Source organism: Apodemus sylvaticus, chromosome 3 (genome assembly GCF_947179515.1).
Source record: "Apodemus sylvaticus chromosome 3, mApoSyl1.1, whole genome shotgun sequence".
Lineage (NCBI taxonomy): Eukaryota > Metazoa > Chordata > Mammalia > Rodentia > Muridae > Apodemus > Apodemus sylvaticus.
Window position 1 is genome coordinate 147,141,347 of NC_067474.1, and position 22,526 is coordinate 147,163,872.

Genomic DNA, 22,526 nt, shown 5'->3' on the forward strand with positions numbered 1-22,526 from the left:
ACCTGCCTCTGGGTGTGAACCAAGCCCAGCTGGACAGAAAGATTTGCTTGGTTTTTGTTTTCAAAACAGGGTTTGTTTGTTTCTTTGTTTGTTTTCCTTGTCCGGGCTCTCCTGGAAAGGTGTGCTCCACTATCTCCAGCTTGATTTTAAATATCAGATATACACCAGGAAAAGGCCATCTTTTAAAACTTTTTAAAAATTGATTTTGATTTGTATGGGTGATTTATCTGCAGCTGTGCCTGTGCACCAGCTGTGTAATGTATTAGTATCCATGGGGGTCAGTAAACGGCATCAGATCCCCCTGGGATAGAGTTGCAGACCGAAGTTAGCTACCATGAGGGTGCTGGAAACCAATCTCAGACAGTGCTCTTAACTGCCAAGCCATCTCTCCACCCCATAATTTTTTTTAACCACGTCATAGACAAAAAGGTCTGAGACAACTTTGGTACAAACCTACAGCCTCAACCAGCTGTAACCTGGTGCTAATAAACAGTGAGTTTCAGGACCTCCGGTGCAGGACATCTCCTCTTGATTAGCATTAAGCCCAGCACAGTCCTTAGGACAGCTCCCATCCAGTCCTACGGGTCTGGGGCCAACACAGCAGGCAGACGCTGAGAGACACAGAAGGAGTTCCTTTCCCAGGACCTACCCCATTAAGAGAAAGTCACCAGACCAGTCTAGTGGAAAGAAACCGGGTCACCTCCTGAGATGAGGGGAGTTGCCTGCCCCAGACTCTGTGTGGCTCTGGAACCTTGAAACCCAACAGACACATCACCAGGAAATGAGAAAACAGGACCCTGAATGCTCCAAAAAGGTCCAGCAACTTCCCTGAAGAGGGACCGTAACGAGCAGAGTACCATCTGTGTGGCGTGGCCAAACGTGGACTCTGGGGAACTTTGGGTAAATTTGGGCTGAGTTCTCTCCCTGAATGAGTCCTCTTGCTGCCAAACTAGCCAGCCTTCTTCGGTGACCCAGTGAGCGTCCAAGTCAACTTTGGCAGGGACTGCACCTGAGGCTTGCTTATTCTGATTAGGGTTCAGAAATACTAGATAAATCTTAGGTGGCCTAACACAGGTTGGAATTAAGCAGTAATATTTTGGAGAGTTTACCCCCCAACTCCCACACCCACCTGCCCTTCCTTTAGTTAATCCCTTTCTTCTGCCCCACCCTCGGACCCCCCCCGTTAGATAAACTGAGCCACACCCTAGCTCCCGGGATGGATCCACCCTGCCTCCGAGTGCTCGGGTTAAATGCCCGGCCTAGGAAGCATTCAAAAGAAGAACTCAAAAGAGCCTCAAGCCTAAGTCTGGAGACCTAAGCAGAGTGCCCCCGCTTTTTATTTTCTCTAACTGTACAGCCTTTAGCGACACACAAGGGAAACTGAGGCCTGGGAGGTGCTATGGTTTTTCCGGGCTGCAAAGTTAAGTCAGGGACCAAGCCTGCTGGCGACCGGCGCTGGTCTGCCTCCGAAGCTCCGGAGAGGAGCGCCTTGGCCATTTTCCAGCCGATTTCAGCCGGCGGCCAGGTGCAGGCACCGCCAGGTGAGCGATGACTCAAAGGGCGGAGACTAAATTTTGTGCGCGGCCCCGCCCTGTCCCGCTGCTCCCGGGGGTGGGGGACGAGCTCCCGGGCCGGGCGGGTGGCAACTTGTCTGAGTGAAACCGGGAAGGCGCCGCCCTGCTGCGCTCCACCGGCCGCGGGGACGCAACTTCGTCTTTTCGCGAAGGGCAGCGCAAGCCGGCGGGGGCGGGATGACTCGCCCCTCGCTCTCCTATTGGTCAACTGTGTTCCGGGGGCGGGTTCTGTGGAGATTCCGTCCTGTGATTGGGCCGCGGCGTACCGCGGGCTGATGCGTGTAGCTGCCTGCCGGGTGCGCGGGCCGTGGGCTGCTCTGCGGGATTCCCTGCGGCTCTTCCCACCCAGCTCGCCCGGCTCCTCGCCAGCGGGCTTCTTCTTGGCCCTGGGCAGCTTTCCCTTATTAGATCTGTTTTTTTTTATGGAGCCATCATGCCCCTGCTTCAGACTGCACCCCTCGGCTCATATCTGAGCCCTTGTGACCGTTTCTCGCTTTTCAATGTGAGGTCCTCAGTGCCACTCGTGAAGGGCTCGTCTCTAAGGCCACTGCCCCCAAAGTTCCCGGACTTCGCGGCTCCCGCCCGCTGCACGCACTCTCCCCTGCTCTCCTAACCTGAGCCTAATCGCTGCTGGGACTTTCTTGACGGCCTCTCACCTGAAGTCACCCTCCCCACATTTCCAGGTCACCGGCACCTACCCAAAGGCTCGGCTCACTTCCAGGTCACCCAGACAACCCCAAGGGACAACCCCAGCTCAGAGTTTCAGAGTCCGGTTCTCTAACTCATTTCCAAGTCTACTCGCAACCCATGGCCAATAACTGAAGAAGACCGAGTGTCACGGGGCAACTTTATTGAGTGGTAACAAGGCCACACCCAGCAAACGTGTTCCCCTCTCATTCACTCTCACTCACACACATACACACACACACACACACAGCCCTTCCCACAGTCCAGTTCTCAGCCACAGGGGTGGGGAGCCTCCTCGATTGCTAGGATCCAGAAGCAACCGGTGCCCGAGGGAGCCCCAGAGGGAGGACGGGTTCTGGAGTGGTGGGAAGTGGGGGGAGTGCAGAAAGCAGGGGTGGGCTGGGTTGGGAACACCCACCACAAAGAGTGGGATCCCCAGCCCTGGTGACCTCAGCTTGGCTGCACCCCTTCCAAGGAGCCTTCCAAGGTGTGGCGGAACACCCAGGGTTTGGGCAGGGCAGAGTCCCACTCCGTTTTAGTCCTCTCTGCTGGCCGGGGGACTGGAGGGCGAGGCGGGCCGGGGAGGTCGGAGGCTGCTTCAGCTCTGGGGCTCCTCTGGAGCCTCACCCCCCTCTTCCCCAGCATTGTCGGCTGTCCACAGCGTCAGGTTGTCTCTCAGCAGCTGCATGATGAGGGTGCTGTCCTTGTAGGAGTCCTCGCTGAGGGTGTGCAGATCGGCCATGGCCTCGTCGAAGGTGGTCTTGGCCAGTGAGATGGCGTCCTCGGGGCTGTTGGCTATCTCGTAGTGGAAGACGGAAAAGTTCAGGGCCAGGCCCAGGCGGATGGGGTTGGTGGGTGGCATCTCCTTCTTGCTGATGTCCATGGCCTCCTGGTAGGCTGACCGGGCAGAGTCGATGATGCGCTTCTTGTCATCGCCAGTGGCCACCTCGGCTAGGTAGCGGTAGTAGTCACCCTTCATCTTCAGGTAGAAGACGCGGCTCTCCGCCTCCCCGGCCCCCTTGATGAGGTGGGAGTCCAGCAGGCCTAGCACGGTGTCGCACACGCCTCTGAGCTCGGTCTCGACCTTCTCCCGGTATTCCTTCACCTCGGGGCCCTTCTCTTCCGAGCCCTCCTCGTGGCTCTTCTGCTCGATGCTGGACAGGACCCTCCAGGCCGCTCTCTGGCCGCCCACCACGTTCTTGTAGGCCACGGAGAGCAGGTTCCGCTCCTCGCAGGAGAGCTCTTCGCCCTTTTCCACGGCGCTCTTCATGAAAGCGGCCATGTCCTCATAGCGCTCGGCCTGCTCGGCCAGCTTGGCCTTCTGGATCAGACTGGCTCTCTCCATGACTCCGAGGATGGATGGACAGACAGGCGGGCGAACTGGCAGCCTTGAGAGTAACGCTGGGTTCTGCGCCTCCCTTGCTCTGGCTCTGCCTTTTGGCTGGGGTGGCATGGCCCTGCGACGGGTTGGGCGTGGCCTGGGCGGGCTTGGGCCCTGGGTCCTGCCTCCTCTTCTTCTCGCCACACCCTTTCCGGCTCTACCTTAAAGGTAAAAGGGCTGGGATGGGAGGGGTGGGGGTGAGTCATCAGGACTGTCAGCAGGAGAAACCTGGCGGCCGGTCCCACCCGCGCAGGCACCTTTCGGCTCCAGACTGCCCCCTGCTGTTCAGGGCTGCATGGCAGGAGCGTTTGGGATGAACCAAATCAGACTGTCTTTCATGGTGTCCTTCCAGGGACAAGGATGGCTTCAGCCACTGGGTTGCTTTAGCTCAGGCGGAGCCCAGTGAGCTGGGACAGAGGCTGGCACAGCTCAGGTGAGAACTCACGTAAATAGGCACAACTTTACAGTTTCCCAAAAACTTGAGCAGCCATGATCTGATGCAACCACCCCCCAAATCGGCACTGTAGGACTGTAGAGTTGGAACCGTCGAGTCTCAAGGGGTGAACCAGCTTGAGGTCACAAGCTGCCAGCTCCCTTAAACCCCTCCCACCCCGTGTCCCCTCTTCCGCTTGGCTCTTCTTGGGAACCATTAGCTGGAAGTGAGAACCAGGTCCCTTTCTGAGTCAGCCTGAAGACAGCTCCATCCCTGGGTCCTAGTCCCCCCCCCCCCCCATGATGCCCTATGAACACTCAGAGTGCGCAGGTGGCATGTCAGGGTGCCACTTAATGAAGTGTTTAACGAGCGGCCTCTGACGCGCCAGCCCAGCCTTTTTAATTAGTCACCCAATACGTTTGTTGGACACCTTCCTCCTTACAGCACAATTTTCCCTTTCAAGTTGGTGGCCTGTTGACACTTGTCTGAGACTTTACCCTCTGCTTCTCCACATCAGGTCACCGTCCCTTCCAAGCTGCCTGTCGGCAGGTCAGGTACGGCAGGGCTCCCAGAGGGCGGGGGCCTAGCTTTTTGACTGTCCCACTCCCCTGCCTGACTCACATTACCTCTGTCAGAGGCTGGGAAGCAGGCCACCTGGGTGCTCCATCCAGTTTGGTCCCCCAGGGGGGACGCCATCACAGGGGAGGAAGACAGGGCAGGAGGAAAGGAGGTGGGAATGACACTTTCCACTTTGGTTTATGGAGCAGTGAGTGGTTCTAGCCAGTGCGAGCCCCCTGGACTCCCAGAGCTTCTCAGTGATCCAGGCCCCACCCCTGACCTCTGAGAGAGGCCTCCTCAGAGTTGGAGATCCCTTTTTCCATCTCTGCTAGGTTGGGCCATGTTTTCAAGCCCCCCTCCCATTAAAAGCCTGGGCATTGAGGGTATGTTCCTGCTTAGGTGCCCCACCCCCACCCAAAGTTTAGCTGGGAGTCCAGGGTCCCTTCTAAGGAACCTTCTCCCTGGGACCCAGCCAGTCTAATCTTTGAGCCAGGACTATTAAGGAACCGTGCCTGTCCCCTCAGTGTCCAAGCGCTCACCTGGCCTCCAGGAGGGAAGCTGTAGGCCAGACTCTGAAGACAGGCTGGAAAGAATGTGCTACAGAGTAGGGACTCGTTTTTGGGGGGCACAAGGGGGGGGTTCTAGACAGGGTTTCTCTGTGTAGGCCTCAGTCTTTCTCCTCTTTCTCCCATGCAGGTACAAATGGTCCTGAACTGCAGACATTTTTTCTTTTTGTTTTTCAAGACAGGGTTTCTCTGTGTAGCCCTGGCTGTCCTGGAACTCACTATGTAGACTAGGCTGGCCTCGAACTCAGAAATCCACCTGCCTCTGCCTCCCAAGTGCTGCGATTAAAGGCATGCGCACCACAGCCTGGCTCCACAGTAGGGACTCTTGAGAGACTTCAGGGTCCTGGCTAATCTTATGGGTTTTTCCCAGGAAGCAGATGGGGTTTCTGTCCTGACATCTTGAGTGCTTTGCTTAACACACAGCACAGACACAGAACTACACTAAGACATCAAGTTAGGGAAGGCCACAGTGGTGTACAGCTGGAGTCTCAGCATTTAAACTCACACAGGAGACATTCCAGTTGGTGACTGGCTTTGCTACAGGGGAGACATGCGGCCCCCAGTCTGTGGAAAACCACAGGTTGGGAGTGTGTCTTGGCTGTAGAGTCCCTGCCTAGCGTGTATGGAGTTCGATCCCCAGTCCTGTCTAGACAGGTGCACATCTGTAATCCTAATAGCCTAAGAGGCAGAAGCCAGGAGGAAGATCTAAATTCTAGGCCAGTCTGCTCTCTCTATGCTGCCGCCATGCTTGCTTTAACAGTGGTGCTGGGGTCGTACCCAGGGGTTCCAAGAACTCTATCTCAGCGCCCTCTCCCTGTTCCTGTTTTTGAGCTGGGTTCTATGGAATGAGGAAAGATCATAAACTATCCCTACCCTGTGGCCCAGTCAGGTGTCCACAGAAGAGAAGGGGTCCTCAGTTCAAACGTTTTCCTCTCCAAACTGACAAATTGTTAACCATACTAGCCAATGACTCCTCCCTTTCCTTCTGGAGACTTCTTCTCAGCCCTGAAGGGCCTTCCTTGGCTCTCAGCCAGGCCAGGGCCTCCCCAAGTCCTGGGGGCAACTTGAAATACCCGGACACTAAGAGCCTGGATGTTGGGGCTTGGCAGCCTTGAAGCTTCTTCTAAGCCTAAGAAGGGTGTGTTCTCCTCTGGCCCGAGGCTGGGAACCTGGATTATGGCTGGTTCTAGACCCTCAGCCCACCCCTATTCTTCCTCCTCCAAGGAAGCCAGGCCTTGACACTCCTACCAGCTGTGGCCTGCACAGCCTGACTCAGTTCCTGTTTCAGTCCCCTCCCTTTGCCTCAGGCTTCTACTTCCCAAGTCCAGGGGCCCAGGCAGGCAGGAGGCAGCAGGCCCTGGCAGAGCACGGGACTCCGAAGCAGCCGCCTGACTCAGCAGGACAGGAGACCAGGGTGCCCGGAGTCCAGTGTGGGGCTGGGGGGTGTTCCTCATCCTCTCTAGGCCACTGGACTGCAACCTGAGGGATTCTTATTGCAGTCAGAAAGAACCGACCTCACCTGGCAAAACCCTTTCTTTTCTAGTAATTTCCTAGGTAATTTCTGTCTCCGGAATGATCAAATTCAACAGTCTGACCAGAGGGGTTTGTGGTTGGTTGTGAGTAAGAGTCCTGTTACGTGGCTCAGAGCGGTGCACCCGTTGCCTTTGGGAAGGGGCACCAGAGGATGCTTAGGCGATTCAGCGGTTTGCCTTTTTCTTCTAAGGCAATGCTGTGAAGTAGCCCCCCTCCGACCGTCTAGAGTAGCAGACGGTGTGGAATTTATGGAAATGGAGCAGAATGAGGTCAGTATACAGGGCTGCATTCCAGCTGAGTTACAGAGGCCTTGGGCAGGTCCCTTCCTGCCCGTGGGCTTTGGTCTCTCCACTGGTAACAGGAGGTTGGCAGCCCCCTCCTAGGTATGGCATTCTCCCAGCTTAGGGCTTCTCCAAGCCCCCCCTCCCCTGCTGGGTACGAGGAGGCAGTTGTTCTTAAATACTCTACCCAGAATCCCACAGGAAAGTGGCCCAGCACACTCCAGACTATGGCAAGATGAAGCGAGAAGTCTTTATTTCTGTTACAAAAGGTAGTGGACAGACAGCAGGGGAGCAGGCCCTGCGCCCGAAGCTCATCTCCCCAGGTCTGACCCGGCTCCCCTTGGGTCCTTGGAAGAGTGCGGAGCTGTCTAGCCCTTGGTGCCTCGGGCCAAGGATACAGGCTTACACTCCACATCCTCTGGGGGGGGATGGGGGCGTGGGAACAGTGTCGGGCCCGTTGTGCTTAGAGCAGTTCCCAAACTTGTTCGGCAGCGTCGTCAACACCCAGAGAACTCCTGAAGGAACCTGCTAGGCTGGCCTATGGCTCTGCTGACTGGCGGGAGGCTGCAAGGCAGGATTCCTAAAGAGTCTCGACACTTCACAAATCTGGGGAAGGGGCATGGGGGAGGGGAGGGCAAAGTTCAGCAGGGTTGCAGTACTGTGCTGAGGCTGCATATGGCTTTCTACATTCTGGTCAGCAAGGAGTTGGGATTCGGGACTAGAGCCCAGCGCCTGCCCGCTGTTGGCAGAGAGGCTCTAGAGAGCACAGAGTAGGACAGGCTGGGGGACGAGACGGACCCTGTAGGCACAGATGGCGACAGATGGGCCACACGTTGGGGCAGGTAGAGGTGCCGGGTCCCTGGCTCCCCCCAGGCCACTCCTGGAGAGGCAGAGAGTGGTGGTCCTGAGGAGGTCCTTAAGGCCCCACACACACTGGATGGTCCCGGCAGGATGGCAAAGAAGGAGAAGAGAGAGGATTAGCAGATAGGGGGAAAAGGGCAGCCTGTAGGGCCCCCGGTGGGTCAAGGGCTATCTCAGTACCTGCCTCTCCCAGTAAAGGGCTAAAGCTCAAGACAGCAGACAACACAGGCGGAGATTGGCAGAGGGGCGAAGCGGGATGCAGATGCTCGGCCCTACTGAGGCCCCTGGGAGCAGGTGGACCACTCTTCCCAGCCTCACCCCTTCTTTCAGAAAAGTCAGGTGCTCTAAAGAAGCCTAGCCCCAGGGGACGTGGGACAAGACTAAGAGCCTTGGGGGAGGGGAGGGAGCCCTGGGGACCGACACTGCCAGCACAGCACACATGCCACACCACACACCAGACAGACGGATGGACTCCATGGGGCTGGTGAGGCATGCGAAGACAGTGAGATGGCAAGGAGGTGAGGATGGGACGCTGCTGGCTGACACGTGACACGTGGTCTTACCAGCTAACCCTCTGCAAGGAGGCCTGTTAGCTCTCCTCAGGCTGTGCAGGAGATGGCAAAGTCCTGACAAGTGTCCTCCTGGAGGAGATACCAGAGAGGCGGGCCCACGTTACAGTGTGTCTGGCTGCCTAGGAGCTTGGGTTGGGGCTGGGAACCAGAGAAGCTCCCGCTGGGACCTAGGGTCTCACACAAGCTGAGCAATAACTGGGGGTCAGGGCGGGAGGTCAGCAGGAGAGAACTCAGGAGGCACCGAGTCCTGGAGAAGCCAGAAGGCAGACAAGATGAAGGCAGACAGGGGGATTGGCCACAGCCTCCTCTACTACTCCACAGAGCTCCCACCCCGCCCGCCTGCCTTCTCTCGGCCTCCCAGCAAAGACCCGAGGACTAAGCTGAAGACCAGGGACTCAGCAAAATAAAAGCAAACAAAAACTAAACCCAAAGCAAATCAGCTCTTAAAAACAGAAGGTTTATTACAAGCGCGAACAAAGATACTGGCTCAAACAAACGGCAGGCTAGGGAGTCCTCCAGCCCCTTCCTATCTACCTCCGGGGGCCACTGGGGATGGCCTAGGGCTGGGAAGCCATCTCCCAGTGGCCCCGGGCACCCCACTACTTCCCAGCTCTGTCTGGGACCCACTGGCCTTGGGAGCAAGGAAGTAACTGGGTAATGACTTCCTATGCTTTGATCCAAGGGCTTCAGCCCACCAGAAGGCCCAAGGGGAAGAAGACGGTTTTGATTAGAAACTACAGCTCCCAGCAGCAGGAGGCCATGCCGGAAGTGTCTGGACCACCCACACAGGCCTCCTGGACCACTCTGCTCTTCCTTTATCATTCCTGATTAGCAGAAATGCTCGGGTCTCCAGGCCCCTAGCATCAGGGCCTACACTCAAAGCAGAACACCCTGGAGGGGGTGTGGCTTGCAGACAGGCAGCTGATCCCCTGAGCCATTGCCCCACCCACCACACCTAAGCTCAGCTTGTTGGGGCAGGTCACAGCTGGGAGCCTGCCCTGCAGGCTGGGCGGCACAGACTCAAGGACTCTATGAAAGGGAAGAGGGCAGGAGCTGGTGGTCTCTCTGCTGTTACTAAAGCACAGCTTCCTACCCAGTCCCCCACATCCCAGGCTGTTCTTGAAACCCAGGGCAATGGGGAAAGGGAACAGCCCAGGGGACATGGGAGCCAGCCGGATCTGTACATGGGCATGCATGAACACATGTGTGTACATACACGCAGTCCCTCCCAGCTAGATCTGCTGTAATAAATGTATTAAACTACCTAACCTTCTGGAAACCCTTGAATTGGCACTACACAGATAGTAACACATTAACTCCTATTTTTAAAAGGCTATGTAAAAAAGAAGTCTACAAAATTGTGCAAAATACCCATCATTAATAAACCCGTTTCAAGTATTGCCAGCTCGAGCTAACCCCCCTACCCACCTCTAGCCCTGACCTGGAAGGATTGGGGGAGGTGGCGACACAGGAAAGGATCCTTTAAAGAGTCTCTGTGGGCAGGGGCAAGCCAGGTCTCCAATCCTACTATGCTGCCCAGGACTCTACAGGAGCTGAGGTGCAGGGGCCTGGATGGCTCGTCTGGTCTTGGGAGACCATTCTCTCTCTGCTGGTACCCCAGCTCTACCCTACGGGCTCCCCAGCTCTACCCTACTGGCTATCTCCATCTAACCCCTTCCAAAGAAAAAACCCCAGTGGTCATCACAAATGGAATGTAGGAGCCCCAGACCAAAGCAGTCCCAGGAAGGGTCCCCACTTGTCGCCTGCGGGTCAGAGCTGGCTACTCAACAGGCCCTGTCTCTCCAGGATCCAAGCGTGACTCCAGGTTGGGGTTCATGCCCTCACCCATGCTGGGCCTCCCTGGGCACAGACAGTGACTTGGCATGGTCTCCTTGGTGGCCTCCAGAGGCTGTGACTCTCCTCCTCTCCTGCCACTGACCAGCCTGGGGGGACCTAAGGCCTAAACTGTGGGAACCTAGGTTTGGGGAACAGAGGGCACAGCTATGGGACAGTTTAAAGAAAACCACACGGTGGGAAATAAATAGGAAAAGAGTCTTTGGCAGCTCTGCTTCCCTCAGGTGGCATAAGGAGGGTCCCAGCAGGCAGGTGTGTAGGGCAGCAGTGACAAGCACTCGGTGGCATTCAGGGGTGGCCTCCTACCAGGCTGGCGTCTGGCTTGGCTCCATAGGCTGGATCATCACTTCTGACAGGCGAGGGCAACATGGCATCAGACTGCACGAATCCCCGCCGGTCGATCAGGCTTCCAAAACATAAGGACAAGACAGATCAGAGCTCCAGGGTAAGGACCAGGGAGTGCGTCCATGTGTCAGTCCTCCCAGGGAGGACCCAGCCCTCGAAAAGCTGGGAAAAGCAGAGGGAAGTTGCTTTCCATTCAGGAGGTCGAGACTTTCCCTCTGGGGCTGGTGAGACAGCTCAGTGGTCAAAGTGACTGACTCCGAACCAATGACCCATGGACAGAAGGAGAGCTGTCTGTCCTCAGACCTCCATACGCACACCATGGTGTGTGCGCGCACACACTTGGATTTCACTCACCGCACATACAGGTGAGTAAATGTAAATACATTTAAAAGAAGACATTCTGGGGCATGTGCCAACAGGACAAAATGTTTTTGTTTTTTTTTGAGACAGGGTCCCAAGTACTTGAAGATGACCTCCAACTTCCCACAGGCCCGCTTCTACCTCCCAGGCTAACTCAAACTGACTCAGCTGTCTGCGTGCCAAGAAGCCAGGCTACAAGTGAGAGAAAAGCAAGAAAACAATTGCGACCTGGAGGCAGCCAGAGGCCCGGTGTCCTGTCTCCCTAGACAGGGCACAAGTGCGTAAGGAAGGTCTTAACCCCGCAGCACCCTCGGCCTGTCAACGCCTGTTCTGGAGCTCTGGCGCCCCCTGCTGTCAGGACTGACACAGAGCTTCCCAGCAGGGCTGAGCCACTGTGGGGACCCCACCCTGTACAGGCAGAGCATGTCACCCAAGTGTGGTCCTAACAGTCACTGTGGCATCTATCTCTGAGAAGCAGGATTAAACAGGATGCCCAGGGCTTTTTAATATTTTGTACTTTTTTTATCCTTCAAAACAGTTTCACTGGGTGCTAGGGTGGTCTTGAACATGAAGCAATCCTCCGGCTTCAGCCTTCCGATGCTGGGGTTCTCGGCATTACTTTTATTCTATAAATGAGTACATGTGATCAAGTGGCTGCCTTCCTCAGAATTTCTGAGTCGTTTGGCAGAGGGTGGAGAGCACAGGGAATCTGTGCACACACACAGGGAGAAAGGCCTGCAAAGGCCCAGCACTCCCAGGAGGGCTCTGGATGCGGGGCCACCTCCTGTGAGGTCTCTTCCATGCCCTGACTTACCTGGGAGGCAATGGGCCACAGAGCACAGCACAGCAGTTGGTGATAATACTTTTATGGCTGTAGGGGTTGACAGAGGCTTCACCACTCCTCTTGCTGGACCAAGACCCTTTGATCTGGAAAGAGAAAGAAGCCCTGAGTCAGCTACCTTCTCTCTCTCTCTTCCTCCCTCCCTCCCTCCCTCTAGCAGTGGGGGGGGGGGGCGGTTAAAGTGGGGCCTGTCACAGCTGCCTCTTGTTGCTTCCATGTTCTGGCTTTCTAGAACAGCAACCTAGAGGCCAGGGAAGCAGACCCATTTAGAACCAGGTAGACAGCAGGAGGGGACAGCTCTCCAGCAGAGGTCAGCAGGCCCCAGCTAGCACAGCAGACAAAACCAAAAGGAAGCCTCCAGAGGAGAGTGTTTGGGAAGACCATCCCTCCCCTCCCTCACTGACCACCTGTGATGGGGAGCTTCACATCAACTTGACACAAGCTAGTTATCTGAAAAGAGGAAGCCTCAACTAAGATCTGGCAACCTGTAGTGATTGATGGGGGAGGGGCCGCCCCTGCGCTGGTGGTCCTGTGCTCTATAAGAAAGCAGGCTGAGCAAGCCAGTAAGCAGCACCCTTCCATGGCCTCTGCCTGCTTGAGTTCCTTCTTCAGTGATGGCTAAAGTGTGGAATGAGCCAATAAGCCCTTTCTTTCCCAGCTTGCTATTATTGGTCATGGTGTTTTGTCACACCAACTAAGAGGGGGCCAGACTGGGCACAAACCAGGCTGAGGCACTCTGACCCTCAACCACCTGATCTTGGGCAGGTTGCTTCTGACCACTGAGAGTCTGCCTCTGGGAAGTTCCCTGCTGAAGGCACTGAGGGGCTCAGCAGGAAACACCTGCTGGGCTATCACCCAGAACTGCTACCCTGGCTGGGCTGCAGCGTCCCTTCTGCTGAAGCACCCCTAAGGGAAGCCCCTGCAGAACCCAGAAAACCAGGTGGGGGTGGAGCGGCTGCTGGCTGACGTCATTTCTGCCCTTATCAATGACCAACAAACGTGTTCAGTTTTCTTTTCCCAAATGAGAGCAAGAGGTCATGGGATTTTTATTTTTAAAAGAGGGTCATGTGTCCTGGGGTGGCCTCCAACTTTCTATATCGCCAGGGACAACCATGACTTCACAAATCTCTTGCTTCCAGCTTTTGAGTATTGGGATAATATGTGTATATCTTCTTGGGGGTGGCTCCCTCCTTCTTATTCTTCTTGTTTTAAAATCTTTATTATTTATTTTATGTATATGGGGTCTTGCCTGATAGATGACTGTGTCCTGTGTGTGCAGTACCTGAGGAGACCAGGAGAGGGCACTTGGTTATGTAGGACTAGAGGTACAGGCGGAGTTGTGTGTGAGAGCACAGACTGGAGTTATAAGCCATCATGAGGGTGCGGGGAGTCACTCCTGGGTCTTCTAGAAGAGCAGCCAGCGCTCTAACCACTGGGCTTCTCCCCAGGCTCCCCACCCCCCTCCTTTTGACACCAAGAGCGAAGACAAGTGTTCCACCATTGACCTACATCCCAGCGTGGTTTTAGTCTGTGTTTGAGACACTGTTCACACTAACCTTGGATCAGCAATCCTCCTGCCCCAGTCTCCAGAGCAGCCAGGATTTCAGGCCTGTGCCACCGCACTAACCAAGCTGCTTTCTTCTCTTTCTCCACCCCCACCCCTTTTTTTCTTCTCAAGTCAGTGTTTTCCCACACAGCCCAGATGAGCCTCAAACGACGGATCCTTTTGCCTCAGTCTCCTAAGTGTTAGGATAACAGGCCTGCGCCACCGTGCCAAGCTGGCACGGATCCGCTCTCTTTTGGATGGTGGGTCTCTGATCAACGTTATGCAACAATCATGGAGACACAGGTGACAGGATGACAGGACAGTGAGGGGAGGTCATGTCTGGACCAGAGACAGTGGCCCTCAGTGGTGCTAGCTGGGGTGGCTTTCCAGTGAGCAGGAGGGCGGAGGCAACAGCGTTACACCATTCTTTTCTAACTATGCCGCTCAGTGGATACACCCCAGTCATGACTGCGGCCTACAGGTGGATGTGAAGGCTTGGTCATGATTTCTGCCATTAATCTTGGATTGGCCCCTTCCCAGCATTATCACCATAGGCCACACCTCTTGGTCATGCCATGGGCAGTATGCACCCCAATTCTGTCACAGTGGGATGTAATGCCCCAAGAGACATAGGGCATCCAAAGACCCCCTAAGTGGCAAGGGGCTGGCGCACAGCCTGGTGTGCTAACTGCCTCTGTGGAGTTATGAGCAACGCAACTGAGGTGCTACACCAAGGGCCTGCCGTGTGTAGGAACCCCGGGTCTGACCTTAGGCTTCCAGCTTGGCCCCCCCCAGCAGGCTGCACTCACCCCCCCCCCAGCAGGCTGCACTCAGCCCCGCCAGGCACACCCAGTTTTACTTACATCTTCATTAGTTGTCAGGTTGGAGGCTACGAGGTACGTGTGGAACCCTGAGAGGCCCAGGATGGACCAGATTGAGAAGAAACAGATGACCAACTCCAGCACAGTGGGCCCTGTCAAGGACACGTGTGGGACAGGGTGGACCCCCCACCCTACGCACTCAGTTTTTGTCACTCGCCCTTCCCTGGAGCTATGTCCCTTAAAAGTGACAGGTCTAGGGAGCTTTCTGTGGATCCAGTTGTCATTTCTCAGCAGGTCACCTTCTGTAACCCAGACAGGGGGAGACCCTGGGGGACAAAGCAGGGTCCGGGCTAGGGATGGCAGAGAGGATCCCAACCACAGGATCCTGGCATGGTTCAGGGAGCTTGGCATCCTCAGGAGCGTGCAGTTGGCGACGTGAGCTTGTGACCAAGCCTGATGACCTGAGTTTGAACTTCAAGTTGTCCCCATCTCTATTTGTGTGCCATGGCATGGGCATGTCCCCACTGCCCAAGGGCAGGATAAACAAAAATTAAATTAAGAAATACACTCTTGCCGGGTGGTGATGACGCACACCTGTAATCCCAGCACTCTGGGAGGCAGAGGCAGGTGGAGTTCGAGGCCAGCCTGGTCTACAGAGTGAGTTCCAGGATAGCCATGGCTATACCGAGAAACTCTGTCTCAAAAAAAAAAAAAAACCCAAATCCAAAAAACAACAAAAAACAACAACAACAAAATACACTCTTGCCAGGCAGTGGTGGCACACGCCTGTAATCCCAGCACTTTGGGAGGCAGAAGCAGGTGGATTTCTGAGTTTAAGGCCAGCCTGGTCTACAGACTGAGTTCCAGGACAGCCAGGGCTACACAGAGAAACCATATCTCGGAAAGAAAAAAAAAGAAAGAAAAAAAGAAATAGACTCTCTGCCAAGCCTTTGTAGACAGATGTTTTCCTGAGACTGCTCTCGGTGCCCTCTTGGTGAGGAACCATTCAGGGTCAGTGCTAGCCTGGATTTTGACAAGCTATCTGGTAGAGTGGACTCTAGAGAACAGATATAGCCCTACCATCCCACTCTGAAGACCTGTCCCATGAAGAGACCTCAATTCCCCACCCAGGGTGACCAGCCGGCAAAGGATATCTTGCTGGTGTCTTTTTTAGAGCAGAGAGGAAGTTGCTTCCTTGAGAAACTAGGAAGAAGAAAGACAGAGCTCAGGGGGCCGTGGGGTGAGCAGGGCCCTATGCTAGGGCTGAGCTCACTGGCGAGCCTTCTTCCACCCTTTGCTCCCCCCAACTCACGCAGGGTCAGGTGGGTGACCACGCAGGCGAAGATGAAGGCCGTCAGGAAGGAGAGAGAGAGAATAAATGCATAAAAGAAGCGGTAGTTCCGTCTCCCCACACAGTTGCCCACCCAAGGGCAGTGGTGGTCAAACCGTTCTAGAAAGGGAAGGAGGAATTAGCGTAGGTACCCAGTCGCACCGCGCGGGAGATTAGCCCTCGCCTTGGGCTGGCACTACCCCGCCCCACCAGCTGACTCCGGTCCTTCTTCCCTCGGACACACCCTACTCCCAGTCCCTGCACATCAGTTCTCACCCAAGGCTTGACACATTCCCTGTGGGTTCTTTTAGCTCCATAGTAACTCCTTCAGATGTCAACTACAAAGCCACTCCCTTAAGAAGTCTCCTATGGCCTCGGACTAGGTAGAGGTCTCCTGGCCTGTTCTCTCGTTCTTTTATACAGCACTGTCCCTGAAGAAGCCATGTACTGGCCTCAGACCCCTGCCGGAGTCCAACGGTGTCCGCTTCACAGACTCACGGACCACGGCCCCTTAATGGCTACGTGCCAACGGCTCTGGCCCTAGGGTCCAGAGAGGGCTGGGCCGCTACATAACTAGCAGGGCTACCACCTGAGGCTAGGGCAAAGGACTGAGCTCACACCAGTGCTGAGTCCCTGAGGGTGGGAGTCACACCCTGGTAAGGAAAGTCTCTGTGGGAATCTGGGTCATGAGCCCGTTGCAGGCGTTATGCCAAAGGCTGGTGCCTGAGAGGTAGTGGGTGGGGCAGACTGGCAGAGATGAGTAACAGGCACTGAGTCACCCACTTCTCGCCTGCTGTGCCTGCTCTGCTCTCCTCTTCAGGGCATGCTGAGCTAGCACCATGAAGTCACTGCCCTGGGAACTGTGCACTGTCACCATGGCTCAGCTTACTTGGGTGTCATACAGACTCTCCTTTCTGACACCCTCCAGAGGACGGTCATGGCTCTTCACCCAGCTGCACAGCATCCGGGGAGCAGGGTGAGGGGAGCAAAGCAAGCGAGGGGGGGGGGCTCTCAGTTCTGGCCTGTGCTCTCTGCGTTGCTCCTCCAGCCTCCCACCCTCCCTGCCTCCTTTCTCAGTCAGATGACCCTGTCTTCCATGTTACGGCTCCAGGTCTCTGTCACAATGCTCAGGAGCAGTGGGACAGGATATGTGCCAGCCATGGGCCAAGAGATACCACAGTCTTCCCACACAACCCTTACGTATGTCAGATGCTGCCTGCCTCGCCCCCCACGTGACTTCCTGCTATCCAAGACTCAGTTTCTCAGGGCTCTGAGGCCCCCACTCACCTACACAGTTGTCGCAGACACTGCAGTGTGAGGTCCGGGGAGGCCGAAACATCTTACAGGTGAAGCAATACTTGAGCTTCACCATCTGTCCGTTGATCATCACCTCCCGTGTCCGAGGGGGCGGTCGGTAAGTGGAGCTGCCTGTGTTATCTGAGGGTGTGGAGAGAGAAAATGGGGGTACCCTAGACGGCCCAGGGCCCTCTATAGATAGCTGGACGCCACAGGCGCCTGGCTGCGGCAGGAAGGCAACACAAGGAGAATCTGCCCGAGGACACGGGGGAGGGGGCGACAACGCAGGGACAACGCACTCTCTGAGGGCATGAGGCTGTGCGCCAACCACACTTGCTGGCCATCACCCTGAGAAGGTCACCAGGGACAGAGTTCCTGGGAAGGGTTATGGAGGTCACATGCATCTTAATCTTTAAAAAAAAAAAAAAACAAAAACAAAAAACAAAAAAACAACAGGGGCTGGAGAGATGGCTCAGCCATTAAGAGCACTGACTGTTTTCCCAAAGGTCCTGAGTTCAAATCCCAGCAACCACATGGCGGTTCACAACCATCCTTAATGAGGCCTGACCCTCTCTTCTGGGGTGTCTGAAGACAGCTATAGCGTACTTACATATAAATGAATCTTTAAAAAAAAAAAAAAGAAACAACAAATAAAGAAACAGGGTCTCAGTCTGTAGCCCTGGCTGGCCTGGAACTCACTCTGTAGGCCAGGCTGGCCTGGAACTCGTGGCCACCTGCCTGCCTCTGCCTCCAGAGTTACGTTCGTTATTATGTTTGTTACTATGGACTGAGCTCACGTGCATCCAGCACCATTCATCAAGCGCACCCCTACCACTGTGTTCTTCACACTGTGCCTAGTTTAGCTGCTCACGTCCAGTCACTAGTGTCTGGGTGCTCTCACCTATGAGCTTACCAACCAGTGAGGGAAATGGATTCCTGTCTCACATGTTTAAAATGCAACTAAGCACCTGAGCACTTCCTTTCTAGAACAGGTAGCAGAAGGCAGGGGATGGGGGCTGAGGAGGCCGACTCAACGGAACTCGAGCCTTCGCTGTCTAGTTTGTAAAATAAGAGTAACAGGCAGAATGGTGTCCCCAGGCTGGCTTTAAACTCACTATGAAGCTGACTTATATCTAAGTACGCCGTAGCTGTCTTCAGACACACCAGAAGAGGGCACCGGATCCCATTACAGATGGTTGTGAGCCACCATGTGGTTGCTGGGATTTGAACTCAGGACCTCTAGAAGAGCAGTGCTCTTAACCACTGGGCCATCTCTCCAGCCCCCATCTCCCACTCTTACTGCTAAGATTTGTTCAACAAGACCTCTGGCATCTACAACCCACTGGCCTGGCCTCTCCCCAAAGCCAGCGTTCTAGGGAAGACAGAAGTCCAACATGCGCCCTGCTCTTCCAGGAGATCTGAGCTCTCTTCCCGGCAGCCACTCTGGTGGCTTATAGCACCCGTCAGTCTAACCCACTTCCGGTGTCACATGCACACCTCCCTCCCGTCACACATCATTAAAAATAAAATCCTAGTGAATAAAAGTGTAATAAAAACAAAAAAGCAAGTCAGAGCTAGGCTCGGTAGCACATGCCCATTTGTAATGCCGAATGCTGTGAAGCAGGCAGCACAACTGTGAGTTCAAGGCCAGCCCGGACTACAGGGTCTCTTTCCCTCCTCCTCTTTCTTTTTAGAAAAAGACATGTTTATTCACTACAATGCAAGACAGAAAGGCAACAAAAGAACCAACTGTCACAGCTACCTTTTCCTTTCTAGTTTTTTAATGGAAGAAATAACACATTTACTCAAAATCTGCAAATTCTCCGTGTTCTATTAGATGAGAGTCTGCAAACTGACCCGTGATGGATCTGTGTTCAGATAAGAACGGTATGTAGCCAGATGTGGCGGCACACCCTTTTAAACCAAGCACTGGGGAGGCAGAGGCAAGGGGATCTCTGAGAGTTCAAGGACAGACTGGTCCACAACCGTCAGGGCTGTGTAAAAAGACCCTGTCTCAAAGAACAAAAATATAAATAAATAAATAAATAAATAAATGAATGAATGAATGAATGAAGGCAGGCAGGCAGGCAGGCAGGCCAACCAAAAACAGAAAATTAAGAACAGGCAGGCTGGGATTTGTGGGAGTCACTTAGCTCAACAAGCTAAGTGACTTGCCCTGGGCCACACAGCACAAAGCAAAAACAGGATTTGAACCCATGTCATAGCGGGGGTTGTAGCTCAAGTAAAGCACTTTCCTTGGGTTCAATCCCCAGTATCTCTCCCTACTACTAAAGAGTATCCAAGTTCAGGTTGGGCATGCCTGCAATCGAAGTAGCTGGGGGGGGGGGGGCAGAAGCAGAAGAATCAATCATGAGTTTAAGGCTATCCTAAGCTACACGGCAAATTCGAGGCTAACATGGACTAAATAAAACTCTTAAAAATAAATAAACAGCCGGGCAGTGGTGCATATCATTGATGCCAGCATTCAGGAGGCAGAGGTAGGCAGATCTCTGTGAGTTCGAGGCCAGCCTGACCTACAGAGTTCCAGGACAGCCGGAGCTACGAAAGAAATCCTTGCTTCATAAATTAAAAAATGCTAAAAATAAACAAGGCTGGAGAGACGGTTCCATGCTTATAAGCACTTGCTGCTCTTGTAGAGGACCAGCGTTCAGTTCAGCTCCCAGCACCGATACAGCGGTTAAAGCTATCCCTAAGTCCAGTTCCAGAGGACCTGACACCACTTCTGGCTTCTGAGCATGCGCATGCATGGTGTACATGCAGGCAAAACACCTATATACATTAAAATCTCAAAATAAAAAGGGCTGGGAAAGTGGGTAAAGGTGTCTGTACCACCAAACCTGATGACTGAGTTTGGTATCTAGGACTCACATAACGTATACAAAGAACAGATTTCCACAAGTCATTCCTCTGACTTTATTAGAGCGCTGTGTTGTGATCATATATGTGCAGGTGTACATGTGTACACACACACACACCCCTCAGGTAGGTAGGTGTATTCGAAGCCTTGCACCCTGGGACCCAACCTTTCTCCCTCATCCATTCCCTAACAAGATGCCGCTGCTGTGGTCTTCCTGTCCCTCACCCACGAACTCCACGCCCATGAACTCCCCACCAATGAACCCCTCGCCCCTTCCGTTTTCATCTTTCACCAGGATTCACAAGGCCCACCCTCATCTCCTATCATCCTCCAGCTGTTCTCGGGCTCTGCAGGCTCCTGTTTCTCGAACCACACCAAGCACAGCTGTCACGGCTTGATGCTGTGATAGGATCATACACGAGCAGTGTGTGTGGGTGACTCCTCCCCTTGACTAGACTATGACATCTCCTGACAGGGGGACAAGGTGACACAAAAGGGAGGTCCTGCGGCTAAGAACTATGAGGCAGCAAGCAGAGGAAGAAGGCAAGCTGTAAGTCTGAGGCAGGCTAGGGGTTCAAGTCCTGCCCCTTCCACTTAAGAGCAGGTGCTCTGGATAAATTCCTTAACTGCTGTCGCACCCAGACAAACAGATGAACGAAAGGCCCAAGGCTGTAAAGCCCCAAGAGGACAGGAACCTCCCTGGCAGCCATTTCCAGGACAGCTGAGGAGCAGGCTCAGAGAACACTGAGTTTGAATATTTCTTGGGATTCTACTTGTTACCCAGGAAGCCCTTTCACCTGAACCTCAGTTTCTTCCTCAGTAAGTCACGTGGTCCCAGCCTGTCTGCCTTGGGGAGGCTGGAGTCCCAGGAGCCACTGACCTTGGTCCTGACCAAAGGGGCCTAACATTGCAGCAGATAGATCACCTGGCTTTTCCCAAATTATTGGTGTTACGCCATACCAGACCCCGAATCCCCTGCCACGGCCCCCACGGCCCCAGCCTTGGCTACCTGCCACCACTGCCTCCCTGTCTGGACAGGGGCGTCTGAGCCAGTTGGACATGTGGGTATGCACCTCTGCCCAAGCGATTACTGAATGAGGCCGATTAAATCACTCAGGTTCTTTGCTAAAAATAACTGAATAGACCAGGGTAGGGGGAGCACGGTGCCCACCTTTAATCCCAGCACTTGGGAGGCAGAGGTAGGCAGATTTCTGTGAGTTCGAGGACAGCCTCATCTACAGAGTGAGTTCCAGGACAGCTCTAGAAACCCTGTCTTGAAAAACCAATAAAATAAAATAGATATAATGAACCAGAGTGGAATCCATCCCAGAGTGCTGTTGGGAGAATTAGGTAAGGATTTACCAAGTGGGTTGAACACAATGTCTAGCATTTAACAAGAGCACAGGGGAGGCTGGGTAGCCCTTACCTGAATTACTGGGGACCAGAAAAGTTTTAAATTTGGGCATTTTTCAGATTTCGGAATATCTGCATACATGTAATGACATGTCTAGACAGCGGTGTCCAAGGCACACGTGAAATCTGCTTCATACAGGTCTTTTACACATAACTAGAAGGGGTTTTTTTCACTATTGTTTTGAGGCAGGCCTTGAATTCGGAGACCTGTTTGACTCTGCAAACCACTGTCAGGTGAGGTCTGGTGTGGAAAAACAAAAACAAAAAACGGAAGAAAAAAAAAAAGAAAAGCTGGCCTGTGGTGGCCCATGCCTTTACTTCAAGCAGAGGGGAAGCGGAAGCAGGCAGATGTCTGGGAGTTCGAGACCAGCCAGGGTGATACAAAGTTACCATGTCTTGAGGGCTGCCCAGCCTCATAAATATTAGCTAACACTGTTACTGTTGCCATAGGAACACACAGACACATACTGAGTTACAAAGAAACCTTTGGAATCAGCCATCTGGGAGTGAAGGGCAGATACAGACCCTCTCTAGTGTTGAGAGAACGAACCTTCTGGAAATCTCTCTGGATCCCAGAGATCACAGAGGAACCTTGGTCTTTCCCACAAGGCAGGGAGGGAGCTCCCTGCAGCCTGTTCCAGTCTCTGGTAGGGAAGTCCCCTCCCCAAGAACCGCCACAGAGGAAGCGAAGCTGCCAAGATCAGAGGGAATAGAGCTGGCCCACAGGTGCCACCCAGGTGCTTAAAGGGCAGAGGTCAGTTTGGCCAGGGTAGGCTTGTAGGGGCAATCCTGAGCTAGGCTGCCTGTCACCTGCTCTTCCCGGCAGCTACCATCAATGACAGCTTGTTGACCACTCCTGACTAAAAGCTCAGTCCCCCCCCAACAGGGTTTCTCTGTGTAGTTCGGACTGTCCTGGAACTCACTCTGTAAACCAGGCTGGCCTCAAACTCAGATATCTGCCTGCCTCTGCCTTCCAAGTGCTGGGATTAAAGGCGTGTGCCACCATCGCCCAGCTTTTTTTTTTTTTTTGTAAGATTTTTTTAAAAAAAGATTTATTTTTTATTGTTATAAATAAGTACACTGGGCTGGAGAGATGGCTCAGTAGTTAAGACTACTGACTGCTCTTCCAGAGGTCCTGAGTTCAATCCCCAGCAACCACATGGTGGCTCACAACCATCTGTAATGAGATCTGGCTCCCTCTTCTGGTATGTCTGATGACAGCTACAGTGTACTTACATATAATAAATACATAAATCTTTAAAAAAAAAAATAAGTACACTACAGCTGTCTTCAGACTCACCAGAAGAGGACATCAGATCTCATTAGGGATGGTTGTGAGTCACCATGTGAGGGATCCCTGCCTTGTGGGAGAGACCAAGGTTCCTCTGGGATTTGA

The 22,526-nt window shown here is 54.0% G+C and overlaps 2 protein-coding genes across 8 annotated transcripts in view; both read right to left on the bottom strand.

The window, feature by feature from the left end:
* Positions 1-2,407: 2,407 nt before the first annotated feature.
* On the bottom strand, positions 2,408-3,714 carry Sfn (stratifin). The gene has a single exon (XM_052177655.1). It carries the CDS (start codon positions 3,712-3,714, stop codon positions 2,860-2,862), a length of 855 nt encoding a protein of 284 aa, XP_052033615.1. The 3' UTR covers positions 2,408-2,859.
* Positions 3,715-3,722: 8 nt separating this feature from the next.
* Zdhhc18 (zinc finger DHHC-type palmitoyltransferase 18) overlaps positions 3,723-22,526 on the bottom strand; it is a 31,302-nt gene continuing 12,498 nt past the window's right edge. Inside the window, exons 3-10 of one of the 7 annotated variants that reach the window (XM_052177646.1) lie at positions 16,831-16,980; positions 15,526-15,663; positions 15,368-15,416; positions 14,256-14,358; positions 11,820-11,932; positions 10,607-10,706; positions 8,438-8,515; positions 7,534-7,619 (exon numbers count right to left, since the gene is read on the bottom strand). In XM_052177646.1, the coding sequence (XP_052033606.1) occupies positions 8,474-8,515; positions 10,607-10,706; positions 11,820-11,932; positions 14,256-14,358; positions 15,368-15,416; positions 15,526-15,663; positions 16,831-16,980 (695 nt within the window). In that variant the 3' untranslated portion in view covers positions 7,534-7,619; positions 8,438-8,473. The other 6 variants (XM_052177648.1, XM_052177650.1, XM_052177644.1 and 3 more) reach the window with 6 other exon arrangements.